General features: G+C 32.3%; 3 protein-coding genes across 5 annotated transcripts in view; 2 read left to right on the top strand and 1 right to left on the bottom strand.

Annotated features, from left to right (window-relative positions):
- Positions 1 to 2,737, top strand: part of LOC101510411 (protein THYLAKOID FORMATION1, chloroplastic-like) — an 8,616-nt gene extending 5,879 nt beyond the window's left edge. The window contains exons 3-5 of the mRNA NM_001364940.1: positions 1,113 to 1,329; positions 1,644 to 1,759; positions 2,306 to 2,737. Coding sequence (NP_001351869.1) covers positions 1,113 to 1,329; positions 1,644 to 1,759; positions 2,306 to 2,396 — 424 coding nt within the window. The 3' untranslated portion in view covers positions 2,397 to 2,737. The remainder of the gene's footprint in view (positions 1 to 1,112; positions 1,330 to 1,643; positions 1,760 to 2,305) is intronic.
- A 311-nt stretch (positions 2,738 to 3,048) lies between these two features.
- Positions 3,049 to 10,504, bottom strand: LOC101510741 (diacylglycerol kinase 5-like). 3 transcript variants are annotated; one of them, XM_004487284.4, is made up of 13 exons: positions 10,364 to 10,504; positions 9,871 to 10,092; positions 9,653 to 9,775; positions 9,101 to 9,229; positions 8,616 to 8,701; positions 7,824 to 7,944; positions 7,450 to 7,498; positions 6,881 to 6,963; positions 6,438 to 6,505; positions 4,708 to 4,782; positions 4,084 to 4,171; positions 3,820 to 3,936; positions 3,049 to 3,616 (listed from the first exon to the last, which is right to left on the bottom strand). In XM_004487284.4, the coding sequence occupies exons 2-13, from the start codon at positions 10,078 to 10,080 to the stop codon at positions 3,296 to 3,298; spliced, it is 1,470 nt and encodes a 489-aa protein (XP_004487341.1). In that variant the 5' UTR covers positions 10,081 to 10,092; positions 10,364 to 10,504; the 3' UTR covers positions 3,049 to 3,295. The 3 variants fall into 3 exon arrangements, with proteins under 3 accessions (XP_004487341.1, XP_004487339.1, XP_004487340.1); XM_004487282.4 differs by having other exon boundaries at positions 10,226 to 10,454; XM_004487283.4 differs by having other exon boundaries at positions 9,871 to 10,116; positions 10,226 to 10,366.
- A 4,189-nt stretch (positions 10,505 to 14,693) lies between these two features.
- LOC101511478 (coumaroyl-CoA:anthocyanidin 3-O-glucoside-6''-O-coumaroyltransferase 1-like) lies at positions 14,694 to 16,587 on the top strand. The gene has a single exon (XM_004487285.4). It carries the CDS (start codon positions 14,939 to 14,941, stop codon positions 16,361 to 16,363), a length of 1,425 nt encoding a protein of 474 aa, XP_004487342.1. The 5' UTR covers positions 14,694 to 14,938; the 3' UTR covers positions 16,364 to 16,587.
- The last annotated feature ends 1,825 nt before the right edge of the window (positions 16,588 to 18,412 follow it).

Here is an 18,412-nt window from a genome sequence, read left to right as displayed (position 1 = left end):
TTTTTTTTTTTTTTTTTTTTTTTTTTTTTTTTTTTTTTTTTTTTTTTTTTTTTTTTTTTTTTTTTTTTTTTTTTTTTTTTCAGTAATGTGCAGACAGAAAATTAAGAATAAAATAACTGAAGCTAGCAAAGGGATCAATCAAATGCTTTCTTAAACAACAGGTCTGTAACAAAAAAATTACCACGAGACAACCAAACGCGATCACGCAAGCAGCGACGGCTGAGCGGAAACCAATAAACAAGCAGCGAAAATGACCCAGAAACGCAGTAACGAGCAGCAGCGAGAATATAATGAGCAGCAGCGAGAATGTAATGAGCAGCAGCGAGAATGTAATGAGCAGCAGCGAGAATGTAATGAGCAGCAGCGAGAATGACCCAGAAACGCAGTAACGATCGGCAGCGAGAAAGACCCAGAAACGCAGTAACGAGCAGCAGCGAGAAACAACCCAAAAGCACAATCGCAACACCTAAGAATTGTAATCGACAATCAGGAATCGCGAAGATGAAACCAAGAATCGAACTGCAACCAGTTATAGTTGAGAGTTCGCAACGTAATCACGAAACAAGCAAGTACCAAGAACGGAAGGAACAATTTTCAAGAGCGACCCAGTGGGATGTCGCTGAATAAAGCCAAGATTAACTAAGAACTCACAGGTTTGATCGAACCTGCTGATACCATGTCACAATTTAGGGTTTGATGCCCTTTTTGCTTTGATATTTCTCCGTATAAATAATCGTTACAACATTTATATCTAATAATTACAAATTAAGAGAATCAAATCAAATCCTGATTTGTCTAACTAATTTTAGGAAAACTGATAAATATAATTATAAATTATTATTTATTTCCTGATTCACACAAACATGTCTATTCTTGAACATGGTCGTTGTACTAACACCATGATAGTATCATTGATGTGTTTGATTATTGTTCCCAACTGGATAAAAAATAAAATAAATTTATTAACTTTAATTTGCACATGTTTTTCCATTCCTTAGTATTTAGTTACATATATTTTGAATAATATCATTTTGGTCTCAAGAAAATTTGAATAAATTGCATCTGATTTTTTTTCTTTTATCTTACATCAAACGATGTTTTATGTTACCTAGAATTGATGCACAGAAGTTGGAAGAGTGGGCTCGGGCTCAAAACTCAACTTCCTTGGTTGAGTTTTCATCCAAAGAAGGAGAAGTTGAAGGGATATTAAAGGATGTTGCAGAAAGAGCAGGAGGAAAAGGTGAATTCAGTTACAGTCGGTTCTTTGCGGTCGGCCTTTTTCGCCTTCTTGAGTTGGCAAATGCAACAGAACCAACAATTTTAGACAAGGTAGTCCAATTCATTCAAGGCATCATCATGCATGACTTATAATTTGAATTATTCTAATAAATGTTTTAGTTTAGTTTTCTGTCTTAGAATTATTGAAGTTGAACCTATAAGGTCGAGTTCTCATTTTAACATGCTCTAGCAAGCTACATGTCATGAAATTTCAACATAGTTTGAAGTGAATAAATGAATTTAACCTGATAAGTCTTCCTCCTATGATTGTTCTCAGTAGCAATATTGTAGAAGTATCTATCACAAACATCTTGATGAATGTTTGTGGGATTTATGATAGTTAATTTTTGGTGTCAACATAACAGCTTTGTGCCGTTTTGAACGTCAACAAAAGAAGCGTAGATCGGGACTTGGATGTGTATCGGATGCTGCTTTCCAAGCTGGTTCAAGCAAAAGAGTTGCTAAGGGAATATATTGACAGGTAGACATCAAACATTTCAATGCCCTTCAGTTGTTGTTCTTCCTCTATGCTGTCACAGCTTTTCATTTTGATTTTTTATATAACTGCAGTTATAACTCCGCTAAGTTTGTGTTTGCTTTTATGGTGAAAACCATCATAATTGATTTTCTCTTCGATAAATACACACCAAATTTTACTAAATTTGTTTTCAAATTCAAATTGAAATTCAAACCACGTTTATGTTGCCTAAAAACACTAATTTCCTTATATTTTAGAAACAGATTCAACATCCTATATATCCTATATACCTTTTCCAGAAAACATGATATTGCAAAACTTGTATATAATAAACAGAGGAATTGTTTCAAGTTCATAATTTTTGCTTTGAATTTGTATGAGTTGGACTATTTTACTTCTGAGCTCTGACAATCTGATTTTCCATCTGCTCTATAAATCTGAGTATGCCATTCACCAGTAAAAGTTAAATAGATGTGACAGATTTAAAGTTACAACTTGATAGTTTTCTCAGCAAAATTTTGAATCATTGGAATATTTCTTTTACTCCAGGGAGAAGAAGAAAAGAGAAGAAAGGGCTGAACCACAGAACGCTAATGGGGCAATTGCAAAATGTTTGGGGCAACAATTGTCTGTTCTGTAGCTATGGTCTTTTGAAACGATCTCATACTGAAGATTTCATATCCTTGACATGCTTTTTCTCAATCCAATGAGTAGGATAAGCAAGAATCCGCATTTACACTGTTATATTCTGTCATGGTTATCCACCTGTTCCGCTAAAACCACAACTAATTCACCCATCCAACAAGCGTGTATGTTTTTTCTTTTTTACCTCACAATCACAAATGTATTTTGCAGTTCTCAAAAGCAAGCCTGAAGGCATACATTCTGATTAAATAATTTTTTTTCTTCTATATTTCACTGTGTAAACTCATTTTGACATCAATGGGCCTTATGTCTGGGGTATTCACTTCATCATAGCCACACCACAATGTGCATATTAAGAAGATCATATTCAATCGTCAATTCTCCCCAAGAGTGAGTGATTGTGATTGTCATTGTCATTGTTTTACAATAATTACAAGTAGAACGCAATGTGCGTCTAAAAACACTATTTTAAGGCTTATGAATTTGAAAAGTGTGGAAGATTTTCATTTATTTTATTAAAACCTACTCTCATTTCTGTCACTCCAAAAGAAGCTAGTAATACTGACACTAGAACCTACCACATGTGAAGGTAAAGCAGAATTCAAAAGATCGAAGTTACTTTGAATATGTATTTCAACCACAAGACGTTCAGGACAAATCCTTTATTGCATCTCAATTCTAAATAACAACTAACATGTTTGCAGACATACTGAACAAATCCTTTATTGCATCTCAATTCTAAATAACAACTAACATGTTTGCAGACATAACACCGCTAGAATTGAGCAAACAGGTGATACATTGATGGAGGCTACAATAAATACATAATGTCTTAACAAGTAGGTCGGCAATGTCAACCACATAATATTAAAGAATGGCATAAGAATGAAAAATCTAACTAAGATGAGCAATATCTACCTCATCCGGGATTTTGAATGTATCTGCTGCACCAAATTTTCGAAATTCATCTGCTAAAATGTCTTCTTCATTAACATCATCATCTTCAGCATCATTATGATAAGGTGATGATGGATCATACACACTTTTAGATCTCGCATCATGAGTGGCAAGCATGTTAACCTGACCATGGTGAGAAATCTCTACCAAAACAGTATCATCATCAGTTGGGAGAGGTTGCTTCCAAGGTTCCCCATCAATCCTCATGTATGTATGATCTACTGCGCCTTTGTGAAACTCAAAGCGGATTTTGCGTGCCTAATGCCAAAGATCATTTCAAGCCATTTTTAACTTTAAAATCAATAAAAATAGTAATAACTGGTACAGATGTAAGTAAATTTTTGGAAAATATTTCGAAAAGAAAAACATGATTAAGATAAGAAGAATATTGTGGTCTGAGAACATTTTTTTTAAAACAAAAAAACAAATATGTTTACATTATTTCATCGTATCCCACATACCTGAGCAAGGCGAGTTCCATGTCCATTTGGAGCAAGTAAAACAAGCCCGTGCCAGGCATCTCTAAAACCAACAACTTCAATAAGGCCATCATCTACATATGGAGGTGTCAAATCTCTCTGTATTTGATCAAGAGAGCATATTTAGAGTTTGGTTTGTTGATTGCATAATTATTACTATTTCAACTACTAACACTTGGACTTAAAAATTTACAAGGCTAAAGACTTAATAATTAAATTATTTCAGAAGTAGTTTATGAAATTTACATCACGCTGCCTCCTTCTGTTTGGTGTACCCCATGGATTCAATCCACCAGAAAAGCTAGGCAAGTTAAGGCATACAATTGATCGGATGCTGCAAATAAAATTGAAAAGCATGTAACAAACACATCATATGTTATTCAAGCAGTTAACAGGAGCATAAAAAAAAGCAGATAGCAAAAATGGAAGTTGATATAAACGGCCTTGCGGCTATAAAATATCCATACTCAAGAAGTTGCCATTGTGATGAAATGTTAATCATCAAAATAATCAACACAAGAAACAATGATAAATGCAATGAAGTTCTGAAAACATGAGTGGGTATGATTTACATGACAATAAACTTAGAAAACTATTGAGCATAGTTATGCGTGGCTATGGATGGATCTTTGACATTTTCAAAATGCAGTTTTTTTATTAACCAGAAATTTTCGCTACTTTTCTTTTGTTGAAGATATATGCCAATGAGCTTGTAGCGTACTCAACATTCCCAAGTTGTAAGACCTCAGTTTGATGTTGACGTGGAAGTTTCGATCCTGCACTAGACTATGTTTTTCTCTCCAATACCCAAGTTCTGGCAACTCCAATATAACAAAAAAATAAAGATAAAAATTCACAAAATGGACTTACCCGGAAGGTATTTGTAGATCTTCCCAATGACCAGGTGTTTTCATGACTTTGACTTTTGCCATATGTGCTATGTTCCTGCAGTTGAAGATTAAATTAAATTTACTTAACTGTTCCTGGCAACACAAGTCAAACTAAATGATATGTAGATTATTTTTTGCTTAAGATGGACCTATGAAGGATTGATTCAATGATATTGCATGTGTAGTTGGTGCATGTGTGTGTGTGTGTGTGCAATTCACCAGTCTAAACAAGCAACGAAGAATGGAAAGAACTACATAGTATATAACATTCAAAATGATTAAAACTCTGTTCTCAGTTTCCAATAGAAAGCATCATATTTACATGCATTTAAACTATTTAATTTGACATCTGAATAGAAGCAAAATCCAATTATATTCTTTTGAAAGAGTTTCTACATGTATCATTGTACATTCCAATCTATGGACTTGGTTAAATAAGACTCGTCATAGGTGAGAAACCGAATAAGCCGCAAATTAGGAATGATTTTTCTACTAAGTTTACATTTTATGATTTTGTAGGATACAACTATTTCCAATGGTTTTACTTTTAGAAGCACCAGATAATGCTGTCATATTGATGTAGTGACAGACAATGTTGCTACAGCTTCCTAGTTCTGATCATAGGCCAGCAGCATTACCAATTACCTAATCCTACACCAACTTCCAACAGGGAAAGATAGATGCCTGGCAAATGGGTTATGTATTGAGACTTGGCATGACCAAAAGTGAAGATAGGACTATGGTATATTTTAGAATTCAATGTTTCTTCTACCATAATAGCATATCAATAGAAGGTATGTATAGGGAATAGTCAGACCACCAACAAGGATATTACGTAATTTTGAGATTGAATTAGAAAATGCTATCTGTCTAGTTTTAGAAGTTTTTAAACACAGCGAAGGGTACTTGATAGTTTATTCCTCAAGTCTTTTATTATCTAATGAATTAACAAATCGATAGTGGGATGGAGAACTGAGCATTCTGAAGATACATAAGCCAAATAAAAAAATTGAATTCAAAATAACCACATATTTAGTTGAAGGACCAGTTGCAAGTTGCCAATTTTAATTTTTACTAATTTTAGAAAATAGATTTTCAATGTCACTTGTGTATCATATATTACAAGGGAACCCTCACATAATGGTTGGAGTTGCCATCATGTGACCAGAGGTCATGGGTTTGAGTTGTGGAATCAGTCTCTTGATGATGCAAGATAAGGCTGTTTATAGTAGATCCATAACGGGCCAACCCCTTCGCTAGATCACACTATGGTGGGAGCTCTAAAGCACCAGGTTGCTCTTCTATTTGTGCAGCATATTTTACAAGTACGAACTTTCAAGAATTTACTACGGGGACATACATTAGATTGTGAAAAAGAAGAAGAAGAAGAAGAATTTTTGAATATGCTTGGGTTACTTTGAACTCAGCAGCATGCTTAATTTATAAACATGGTAATTACAATGATAATAAATGATCATATGCAATTTATAAGGGAGTAATAATGCTGGCACTATTTCCTAAGATACATTGAACTTAATCTTCTTGATATGCAATGAACCTTAGCTTATTGGAAGGTGGAGTATTAATATGTTTTAATTTCCAACATAGATGGTTCACAAATTCACTCAGCTGGGTAAAAGCAACCTAAAAATCATAAAAGGAAAACATATAAATCCTTTGTGCAATCAAGACAGATTTACATGAACTGACCTGGTCGGAGGATGGAATAGTGAAGCTAAAAACCATCCTTGTGTGCATCCGAGCTTAGCATAAGTACTCTGACATGATTTAAAACAGAACAACAAAATCAATCACAAGAAAGAAAAAGTGGATAATGAAAGTACATCTCAGTGATCTGAAACACTATTCCAATGACGAGTCAGCGTACTTGCTGAAAATGAGTCAAGATTAGGATCCATGTATTTACCTTATAGGATTGACATAGGAACATATCATATTGTGTAAATAGGAATAAAGTGTTATGTAATTATTCTATTAATTGCTTTAAGCTTATATAAAGAGAGTCCGATGTGTAGTTGAAACACAGTGTCACCGTATGTCTTTCTCTTTTTCTCTCACTCAACAATAGTGTTGTTATTAACTTTAGCACAATATTTATATGTAATCATCATAATTATGAAGAAACAATATACCTGATTAACCAACTGATTTTTGAATTTTTCAGGGTGCAATTTTCGTTCAGAATGAAATGCATAAGACACTTGAGCATCCATTCCTACAATCAGGAGTCATATTTTTCAACCACTGCTTAAGCAGGATGAATTGATGGAATCTGGGAAGGAAAATCCCCTCTAATAGATTTTCTATGACATAAAATACAATCAGAAGAAGCAAAAAATAGTCAAGCTAAAAACAATTAACACTAATTAAAATGATCAATTAATTTTACTGAATAAGCAAACTAACATAACAATGTACGAATTATGTTTCCATCATTTCATAGTCATACTTTTCACTGCTTATGTGAAAAAGTAAATGTTTTATTGTTAAAATTAATTGAAATTGAATTTGGCAATCTCATAATTTTATATTACTCATTGATATTAATACTTAACCAAGATCAAAGGATGCGAAACAGGCAAAATTAAGTATTATAATGAAGAGTAAATCAACTAATTCATCCCTCACTAGATAGACAAAGAAAAAAATATCAGCATGGTAAAGTTAAAGTATAGAAGCAGGCAGCAAAATATATCCTTACCCATGCTGAAGTAATTCCAAAATCCCCCACGAAAAGTATGGCAACCTTCCTGAAGAGGGGTAAGAAAAAACCATACAAGGAAGTACAGTGATTAGAAAAGAAGCCAAAAATTCTGTAACAACATTTATGATGAAGTCCTATCACCACATAGTTTACTGTTTAAAGTTCATTAGTAAAAATCAAGGATAAAAATTAAAATATGCACATAGTTAGCTGTTCGTGATTGAGGAATACAAGGATCACGCTCATAATAGATCATAACAAAAATGTCATCCCAAACTAGGTGTGATTTAGCTGCAAAACCTATATTGCCCAATCACGATGAACTAGATGTAGTATGAAATTGCTAAATAGTGAATGGTATAGTGTCTTACTATATTAAGTTCATCTGTCTCTGATACTCGATGGAAGGCATGCAGAGAATGGGGTAACTCAAGAGGTGCAACGGGATCACAGGAATGTTTCGGGGTCCTCATCCGCATAAGAATGTGCCAGCTGAGGGTTTAGAAAATCACAGAAATCATCAGCCAAACAACTAATATACGAGATCTATGAAATATTTAATAAAGATCTTGAACAAAAAGTAGCCCTTAAAAAATCGTCAGAAATTTGCTTTGGGTCAAGGAGCATTAAGAACTTGAGCAGTCAGTAAGGGAGAAAATGAAAACACCAAAGAAGAAACAAAGTACTCCTTAAGGCTTAATTTATTGGAACCACTCAAAAATGCCCCATAAGAGAATAAAATAATGATAACAAAAGAGTGAATCCTGAATAAAAATGATAAAAATAATAATATTAAACAACAGTCAGCATGATGGTTTAAGATTAATAATAATAATAATATATGACACCACAGAAGATATCATATTAAAATGGTACATAGAAAATGAAAATGAAATTACTAAATTGAAAAAGAAATCATAGGTTTTCAACTAGGATATCAATCAATTAATTGGTTTTACGTTTTAAGGGTACGGTACTATCCCAACTATACTGTCATTAACCTGGCAAGTATTATACTTGTTATATTCTACAATTAATATTCCTTAGAATTTCCTCAACGGTACCAAGGAAATGTAACCATAGACTATTATGCGAGCTATTTAACTAGCAGAATAACAAAATAAAACTTAATAAGATGAAAGAAAAGAAGGAAAATTCATTACTTGTCAATTTTCATTTCCTTAGCTTTCAATACTTGCTCTAGAAATGACAAAACAGATTGCTCATCTGTTCCCGGGTTCTTCTTCCCCTGCAAATACAGCAGAAAACATTTTGATTTATTGGATCCATAATTTTTTTATACTTTCTAAAAATATTAATCATCACATTCAGAGAAACTGCTGAGTACTTCCTCAACCTCAACATCAAATTGCAAGTCATACTAGGAACGACAATCTTTATAGTTATAAAAACCTATGGTTAGTTAATAACCTAGTTAATGCAGACATGCGAAAAGTTCATATAAATAAACAAGCATAATATGCACACTCCTGAAATGCATCCAGTCAAACAAGGAACAGGGATCAGGAAATCTAAAACTTCTAAGCTTTTAAACAACCATCAAGTCAAGGCAGAGGCAGCATATGTTTGAAACGTACTACTTTAAGGTATCATTAAAAGCACACATTGTAGAAATGCAAGTTCCTACCCAACCAAATGCAAATGGTAGATTATTCCCAGTGCCCAAGGGAACCGTGGCTATGGCAGGTGGATGAGATAGTTTGAGATCACAAACAACTCCAAGCAACCAACCAGCTGTTCCATCACCCCCTGCAACCTAGAAACAAGAAACACATAAAAAAACTCCAATGAAAAACAAAAAACATTTTGATATAAAATTAGACATATCCCCTCTAACAATAAAAAAAAAATACAATTAACTGCTCATATTGGCCATTTCAGAGCGCGCACACACATACATACATATATATATATATATATATATATATATATATAATTAGACATCTGGCTAAAACATGTTTACATTTTAGTGTATATAAATTAAATGCATTAAAAAAAAAACAGTTGCAACCATGTGGTCTAGTGGGAGGCAATTGTGTTGTGCCACATGCAATTTTAGTTCACAATCACGATCTGATGCGATTGCATCCACCATAGAAATCAATCTACAACCTTCAGTTTAAAGCTTCCAATGTATATTGAAATAGAAATACATTAAAAAAAAAAAATCTCAACTTACAATTAATCTCAATCTCTCCATAGTCCATATAGCAAGTTGATCACCCTGAACTTTCAGGTTTTCCAAATTAGCATAGATTCTACTCAGAACCTTATCAGGACCCTCTTCCCCCAAATCAAAAACCTAAACAAACAAAAAAACACAACATAAGCGCTACTCAGTCCTACTTAACAACAATACCAACTCCAAAAACAAATCGAAAAACGAAAAACAAAAACCTGTTTTTCTTTAAGAACCGAACGATAGGTTTTCAAAAGGTCTCCACCTAGCTGACCACCACTTTTGGAGTTAACAAAAACAAGCACAGGACACTTTGGTCCATCACCAGCATCGATCTCGCCATCATCAGTCTTAGAATCCGGCACGAGCACGTGGTTAGGGATCCAAAAGTTCTTCAGGAATTCGGAATCGTAGTTTCGAGATCCCATCGTCGCATTCAACTGCAAATTATGCAAATGCAGTAACTGAAATAGATTAAAACAAGTTATATGAAATGAAAACAAGTGCTAGCGAGTTGACGTGTGACGTTGATAGTTACTGTAAATCGTTATGAAATTCAGTAATTGCGCTTACGTAGTTGAAATAATTAAAGAAAGTGATTTAGATGCAGAATTCGATTGATTGAATGGTGAAACGTGATTTTTGAAGGAGAGTGTGATGGTGAGGTTGAGGTGTGAAACTGAAATGGAAATGCGAACGAACGTGATTTACATGAGGATTGTCGGGAAGATATGCTTTGCGTGAAGCGTGATTGATTGATGAAGGGGAAGCGGAAGAAGAATGGAAATGAAATGGAATGCCAGAAAATGGAGCCAATCAGAAAGAAAAAAAAGAGTAAAGTGTAAAGGAGCCAATCAGAAAATGGAGCCAATCATTTTGACATAATTATTATAATACTTCATCCATCTTACCATCAATGAACTTAACTTGAAATAAATAATTTACCTCAAATAAGTGTGATTTTAATGAATAACTTTTTTTTTTATAGTATTTTTCCATTATAATTATGTAAACAATATTTAAAATATAATAATACTTTGTTGTATTAATGCTATAGAGTGACATTGTTTGAATTTAAATAAAAATGATTTTTAGTTTAAAATATTTAAAATATCTATTAATACATGCGAATATATTTTAAACGACATTTATTATGAGAAGAATAAAATACTTTAAAATATTTGATTTTTGTATTATTTTCTATAATTAATTTAAGAGTTAAGGGACATTTCGGTCCTTCACAAAAACATGCGGAAAAGATTAGTCCATAAAAAAATCCGTCTCTTTTTAGTCTTTGACTAAAATAAACTGAAACATGTTAGTTCTTTTATTAATTTTTTCAATACAGATTTTTATTTAGTTTTGAATTGTGACTGAATTATGTGACATTCCACATGTCAAATAATGGTGTTAGAAAAGGAACTAAAACTATCGCAGAAAGAAAAGAAACCATAATTTAGAAACAGAAACACGAAAAGAAACCATAATTTTGCGTTTCAAGGGTTTTCATTTTCCGTCGCTTTTATATTTACTCGTAGCTAGAAGTTTGCGTCTTTACCTTTTTTATTTTTTATTTATTTCTTTTCTATTTGATTTTAAAACGAAGTACTAAACTATCCTCTTATGTTTTTGTTAAAAGTCGTGTACAAAATTTATATAAGTTGTTAATAACTTAACAATAGATGTCATCAGTTTATTATACGATTGAAAAACAACATTTGTTGAGGAAAAATCATTTTTATAAAGATGTTTTAATGATAACAAATTTCAATTAGACAATAATCTAATTAATTACAATTTTATCAAGCGACCTAATATGTTTTATGATACGTTGTCACACACGAGTCAAATATGAGTTGATAAAAACACAGCGTAGGACAACTACTCAAGTCGTCTTACAAGGACTTCTGACTCAATTAACCGAATTTAGAATAAAAGGAGCTTTTGAATTTAGGTTCAAATGAATTGAGATAACAAAATTAGAATCACATATAATGCAACGACTAATCCACCAGTTCAGAATTTTAGATCTATCACATATTTTTAAAGAGTTCAATTTTGTAAATGAGATTCTATTCATGTTTGACTATAGAATTGATCAACAAGCGTAAATCAATCCTATGTGAATTATGTTTCTTTGACTGGATTAAGCATCACAATGAATGATAGATTATAGTTAAGGATCAGACGTCGCAAAAACTGCAATTGATTTAAAAATTGAAATTCGTCAAACTAAATTTATCAATCCTATTGAGATTCGAATTAAGCAATCAATATAACAATATAAACGAATGAAAAGAAATAGAATCGTAAATTTAACATTATAAGATAACTTCAAGATCTTGATGCAATTCTGAAATAGTGGGTTAATCCTAGAATTTAACATTTCATAAAAAATCCCGCAAAAGAAAGTTCAAGTTCTATTATGAAAAACCTAAAATGAGTATCTTATTTAAAAATAAAAATAAAAAGAACATGTAACTTACTCTAAAGGACGAAACTATATAGTAATGATTTTGGGCTCTATAAGCTTTAGACCTGAAAAACAAATTATTGGTCAAATATCGATTATTATTATGTAAGACTTTAGGTAACATAATCAACTGTTTTCACCAAGCATAGTTTCGAATTGGACTTTGTCACCATCATAAAATTTGTAGCTATGTCTCTTAGCCTTCCAACGCATGCTCGCACGCGTCAATCCAATATTTGGATCTAAAGCTATGCTCTGCAGAACGAGCAAGGGTCAATATGCAAATAATTTCAAAAATAAAAACTAATTATATTAAAACTCAATTGTGACCCAAAACTTAAAAACATGCTAAAAAAACTAATCTTATGCTCGAAAAGCTCTTAAACTGTCAAAGTATAAAGCCAAAAAGATGTGTCTAAATGTACTAATGATGCTCTTGAGTGTATTAACCATAAGACATGCTTTTAAGAAGCTTAAATAAGTTTTTGAAATATATTCATCTATGAGCACTTCATCATTCTCAAAGCTAGAAGTGTTCATTGATCAATTTGATTAATTGAGGAACTAACGATATTAATTGATGACAATGAAGACATAAATGACAAATGAATATTGCTTTTATTATTCAAACAAAAGAATATGATCATATTACAAAAGAACATTATTAGATGACACAAAGAACAACAAGAATATTGTAAAAGGGACAAACTGACATTGTTCACGAATGCAAAACAAATCTACTTTTTATGAAATTTGATTATGTTTTTCAATCATACTCAAGTCTGTAATTAGATAATTAGAATGTGCTTCAAACTGCAATCTTCAAGAGACTACAATAAAAAATATTTCACTTTCTTAAGTGTAAATCTATCAAAGTTATCTTCGATTATCAAGAAACACACTACTTACTTTGTCCTAAATTTTAGGATCAAACTCTAGTGTGTTCTTAGTTCAACCTATTTCAATAATAGTGTTGTGATCATATCCAAAACAAATTATCATTATCATCTTATTGTAAACATTATCAAATTTGTCTAATTGAAAGAACATTTAAATGATTTGTCGTAAGTATCATCAAGTTTATTTAGTTAAGAGAAAATTTGAGTGATTTGTGTAAGTTTGTTGAGGGTAAAAAAAAATACCAATATATAGTCAAGTATCAAGATTAGGTTGATAGACTCACATTGAATGAATCATTATATTTATTTTGAATGATTTCATTACTTTTATCTTTTATTATTAAATTACATATTTTAAAGAATCACAATTGAAGTTCCTCCTTCTTGTGATAATTATATCCACTTCAATATTGTGGTTTAGAGACTAAATTGCCTCAATTTATTTTTGCTAAGGGTTTATTGCGAGGGACCAAAATGTCCCTTCAATTTAATAAAATATTAACCCTTTATACTAGTGAATTTTAATGGTGAGATGTACTAGGAGTGGACAATAGTTGGTTGGTTGGTAACGGGCCGAAAATGGTAATTTGATCGAAAACTGCAGCTCCTTAATCTTTGTTTGTTCCCGACCGTTCAAGAACTCGGTTATCTCGGATGACAGTTGTTTCAGGTGGTTTGTTTCGAGTCTTCTAAAACTCAGTGTCTCCAACAAAATAAAATAGAGCATAGAAAAGAGAGAAACAGAAAATAAAGAGAGTGACTGCAACTCGCCGATGACAATTCTGGCAGGGTGGACACTTCTGCATGTTGTGTGATAGTCTTCAGGGTAGTGGGTTTAACGCTTTTATTACTGTTCTAACATACTACCAAGACAATTAGAATTAGGTTCAAACATACTAAACTATTAAACTACCCAGGTTCTAAAAGGAAATGCGTTTTTAAAAATAGAAAATATGTTTTACAAGTTTGGAATAATAATAAAATGTAATTGATCAACATAGAATCTTCCACATCATATATTTTTTTGACACATCGTTAAAAAAAATGATATTTCATCAAATTTTGGACCAAGATTCTGTTTGGAGGACCAAAACTAGAAACAAATAAAATAGGGGGACTATTTTTGTGATTCAACTAAAATAGAGAGATCAAAAATACAATTAAGTCAAAAAATTATCTCTAAATAAATAATCTTGTCAACTTATTTTTTAAACTACTAATATTAATGTTAGATTAACTTTTCAATTGTACCACTTTAATTTATAGTAACAATAAAATAATATTTTTTAAGATAGTTATATTTGAACATCTCTAATTCTCTAATACTAATAAATAAGTCACTTTTTTTTTTTCTATTGAATCACCTTAACATATCACCACCTATCGCATCAATATTTCTATTTTTTTTTACTCTTAAAAGAGTAGATCACTATTATTCGATACTCTTTTAAAAGTAATGGTTACTGCAAAGCCCGAGGTACGAGTATGAGCAATTGTGGATACAAATTGTAGTGATAATAGCAAATATTCAAATGAAATCTTTAAGGATGCAACAGTTAAAAAATTATGTAAGTATCACTTGGAGATGAGTTAGTTGATATACTTTTTTGAGAGTAAGTTAGCTAGCACGGGTGTCCACAAATATTTTCCATATTTTAACGGAGGGATTACAAGTTAACTCGCCCTTAAAGCCATCACAATTCACAAACCTAAAGTAACCTCTTCACCATATTTGTCCTTTTTTCTTAATCAATTCCACACTATACGAGGAGATGGTTGTAAAATCTTCCACGAGTTGCACGAAGATACATTAAAATTCCAAAAATTCAAATAAATAAATTCCAGTGGGACCAAGTTGAGTAGTTTATCTCTTTCTCCTTCTAATTTCAGAACAACACAAACATAACTCACGAGATGAATTTCAATCAGAACGAGACAATTATGAGGGTAATAGAGCAGAGTGAAATTGCACCACCACCAGGTTCAGTTCCATCACCAACAACTCTCCCCCTCACTTTCTTCGACATTCCATGGTTTTATTGCCACCCTATTCAACGTATCTTCTTCTACCACTTTCCACACCCAACTCACCACTTCCTCCAAACAACACTTCCTATTCTCAAACACTCTCTTTCCATCACCCTCCAACACTTCTTTCCCTTTTCCTCCAACCTCATCGTTCCCCCAAATTCCCAAAATACCCCTTACATACGTTACCTTCATGGTGACTCTCTCTCCCTCACCGTCGCTGAATCCTCAGCAAACTTCAACATCTTAACATCCGATTCACAAGACATTCAAAATTGGCACCCTCTTGTTCCAAATTTACCCTCACCTCGTACCGAACAAAACGGTACACGTGTCATCCCTCTCATGGCTATTCAAATCACCGTTCTATCAAACTCTGGATTTAGTATATGCCTCACTTTTAACCATCTTGCTGGTGATGGAAAATCACTTCATCATTTCATGAAATTTTGGGCTTTTATTTCCAAAGCAAGAGCAAACAATTTTGAAATTGAACACTCTTTATTGCTTGATCTTCCTTCTCATGAAAGAGATAGAGTTAAAGATCCAAAGGGTCTTAAACTCACTTACTTAAAACAACTACAAGACATTGAATCAGAAAAAATGGAATTCGCAGGTCTTGTTCAAGATCCTAATGATGCTAATAAGGTACGAACTACTTTAGTATTAAACAATGAACAAATTCAGAAATTGAAGAAATGGGTTAGTGTTAAATGTAATGAAACAATACAACACGTGTCAACTTTTGTTGTTACGTGTTCTTTGATTTGGTTTTGTATGATAAAATCAGAACAAAGCAACAACGAAGGTGATTGTGTTGTTGATGATGATATCTGCTACTTTGTGTTTCTTGCGGATTGTCGCGATTGTCCTGAATTTTCAATACCAAAAAATTATTTTGGAAATTGTCTTGCTTCTTATATTGTGGTCGTAAAAAGGGATGAGTTAATTGGAAAAAATGGAATTGTTGTGGCTGCAAATGGTATTGAAAGGAAGATAAGAGATTTTAAGAGTGATCCTTTGTTAGGAGCTGAATCATTGATGTCTGATTATAGGGAGTTATCGAAATCTAATAAATCAATTTTAGTAGTTGCTGGGTCGCCGAAATTAGGTGTTTATGAGACTGATTTTGGGTGGGGGAAGCCTAATAAATCTGATCTAGTCCATCTTAGTTCATCGGGTTCGATTTCTCTATCTGATTGTAGAGATGGTGGTAGTGGAATTGAGGTTGGTTTGGCTCTTCAGAAAATTCGAATGACTAATTTCATCAACATCTTTGAAGAACAAGTTCATAATATTTGTAGCATGTGAATGAAAGAAACTTCGATGGTCCTTTATTGTCTTTCACTCCCATATATTTTCTAATAAACATTGTATGCATCTTCAAAAAATTAGTACTTATATTTTACAAATTGATAGATACATGATGTGACACGTTGATTGAATGTGTAATCTATATGCATTTATCTTGTATAAATGTTTTACGTCATCACAACATCAACTAGTTTTTCTATGAAATTTCAATATTTTATGAACTAATTTGTCAATAATTAGTCTATACATAATTACAATCACTCACAAATTTGTCTTTGAGATGATAAAATGTTATTGGCAAATTTGTTCCCGAGGAAATGAGGTTGATTTGAGATTAAAGTTGATAAATCACATATTCAGTTACAGTGTCACATTAAAATATCTAACAATAAAAGTTTACTTAAGGACGATTTTGGTTGATATTTTACGATTTCGGAGATGTATTTGACAATTTGTAAAATTCAAGTACTAATTTGACCGACAATTACAATTTCGAGAACAATTTACCTATTCACTTCATTTTTTTCTCTTTTGGTTTATAGTTTTTTTCTCTTCTTAGTTTAGGCATCATTTTATATAGAGTTATGAGCAATTCATTTTTTTTTTCTTTAAAACTACGTAGTTTTTGGGTATACAATATTTATGTGTTGGTTGATTTTAAAGATTTTTGTTGTTGTGATTAGTAAACTTGGTAAATAAAGAGGATGTTTTAATGAAAGAAAATGATATTGCATACCAGGAATTAATTGTGATGAATTTGTTTAATTTAACTAACAGTTTTAAAAATGAATTTTAAAATTATCAAATTGTACAATTTGTATCTTATCAACTCTGTGGAGATATGCCTCAAATCAGCAATCATTTGGAGTTAGTTATTGTTATAACTGAATTTGACCAATTTGGTTATGACAAGGTAGTTATAGTTAGTTAAGCTAATTGTTTTAGCATACTATATATAATTGTAAAATGCACTTGTTGATGTAATGTGAGAAATATAGGTTTATGTCACGACCCAAAAATTTAATGCCGTGACCGGCGCACAAGCTATACTCTTAGCCTGGCAAGCCTATCAATTAACTTAACAATTAAACAACTAAATCGCTCTTTAACCGTTTAAAAATATATATATGATTTTTCTCGAAATTTCGACAGAGTATCCTCTGTAACCTCAACATTCCCAAATTTTGTAAAATCCCTGTTCAGCTTTCAATCCAGTCATAATTCAAATAACATAATCAAATTGTTTAATACACTTCTCAAAAAACTAAATAGACTTTCTAGACTCCAAAATAGCTGCAATTACATAGACTCAACAAATGTTACAAAATGATCCTCGATCAAAGAGGCCTACAAAAAAAAAAGAACTTTGTTGAGACTTGAATCAAATAATAGATTCCTACTCAGCTGCTTGCGAATCTGAAAAAGAATAAGCAACATAAAGGGGTAAGTCACAAAGACTCAGTGAGGAGACAACAACCACCATCAATTAGAAGGGAAACACAAAAGGGCACGAATAAATCTTTAATCGCTTGTCAGAAATATTAAAAATTCAGTGAATAACGAAACGAAATCAAAATGAACAACCTTAAAATCATTATAAAAATCAAGCAAGTAACAATACAAAATTTTTTTTGAACCAAGAGGCGGCTTTATCTCATTGATAGCCCTTTCCTCCTAAGGGTGGCCTTACCCTTAGGGGCGGCTCCATCTAACGGATGGCCCTCTCCTCTTAATTCCCGCAACGCATCATTACGTATCAATTAGGAAGCTTACATCACGTTGATAGCCCTCTCCTCTTACGGATGACATTTCTCATAGGGGCGGCTCCATCTAACGGGTAACTCTTCTTAATCAATACGAGGTAACTAGGTGCACCTAACACAGTTAACAATTTAATAACAATAACACCGATTTTTCCAAAACGCGCATTTAAAATCCTTTCATCGTAATTCGTGAAAAAAAAACATATTCAATCGCATAACAATTCAAGATTTAAATACTTTAACTCATACGTAAATCAAAATAATAACATATTATATAACAACG

Source organism: Cicer arietinum, chromosome 1 (genome assembly GCF_000331145.2).
Source record: "Cicer arietinum cultivar CDC Frontier isolate Library 1 chromosome 1, Cicar.CDCFrontier_v2.0, whole genome shotgun sequence".
NCBI classification, from domain to species: Eukaryota; Viridiplantae; Streptophyta; class Magnoliopsida; order Fabales; family Fabaceae; genus Cicer; species Cicer arietinum.
The sequence above is the reverse complement of the archived record's forward strand: the minus strand, read 5'-3'. Positions and strand labels throughout refer to the sequence as shown.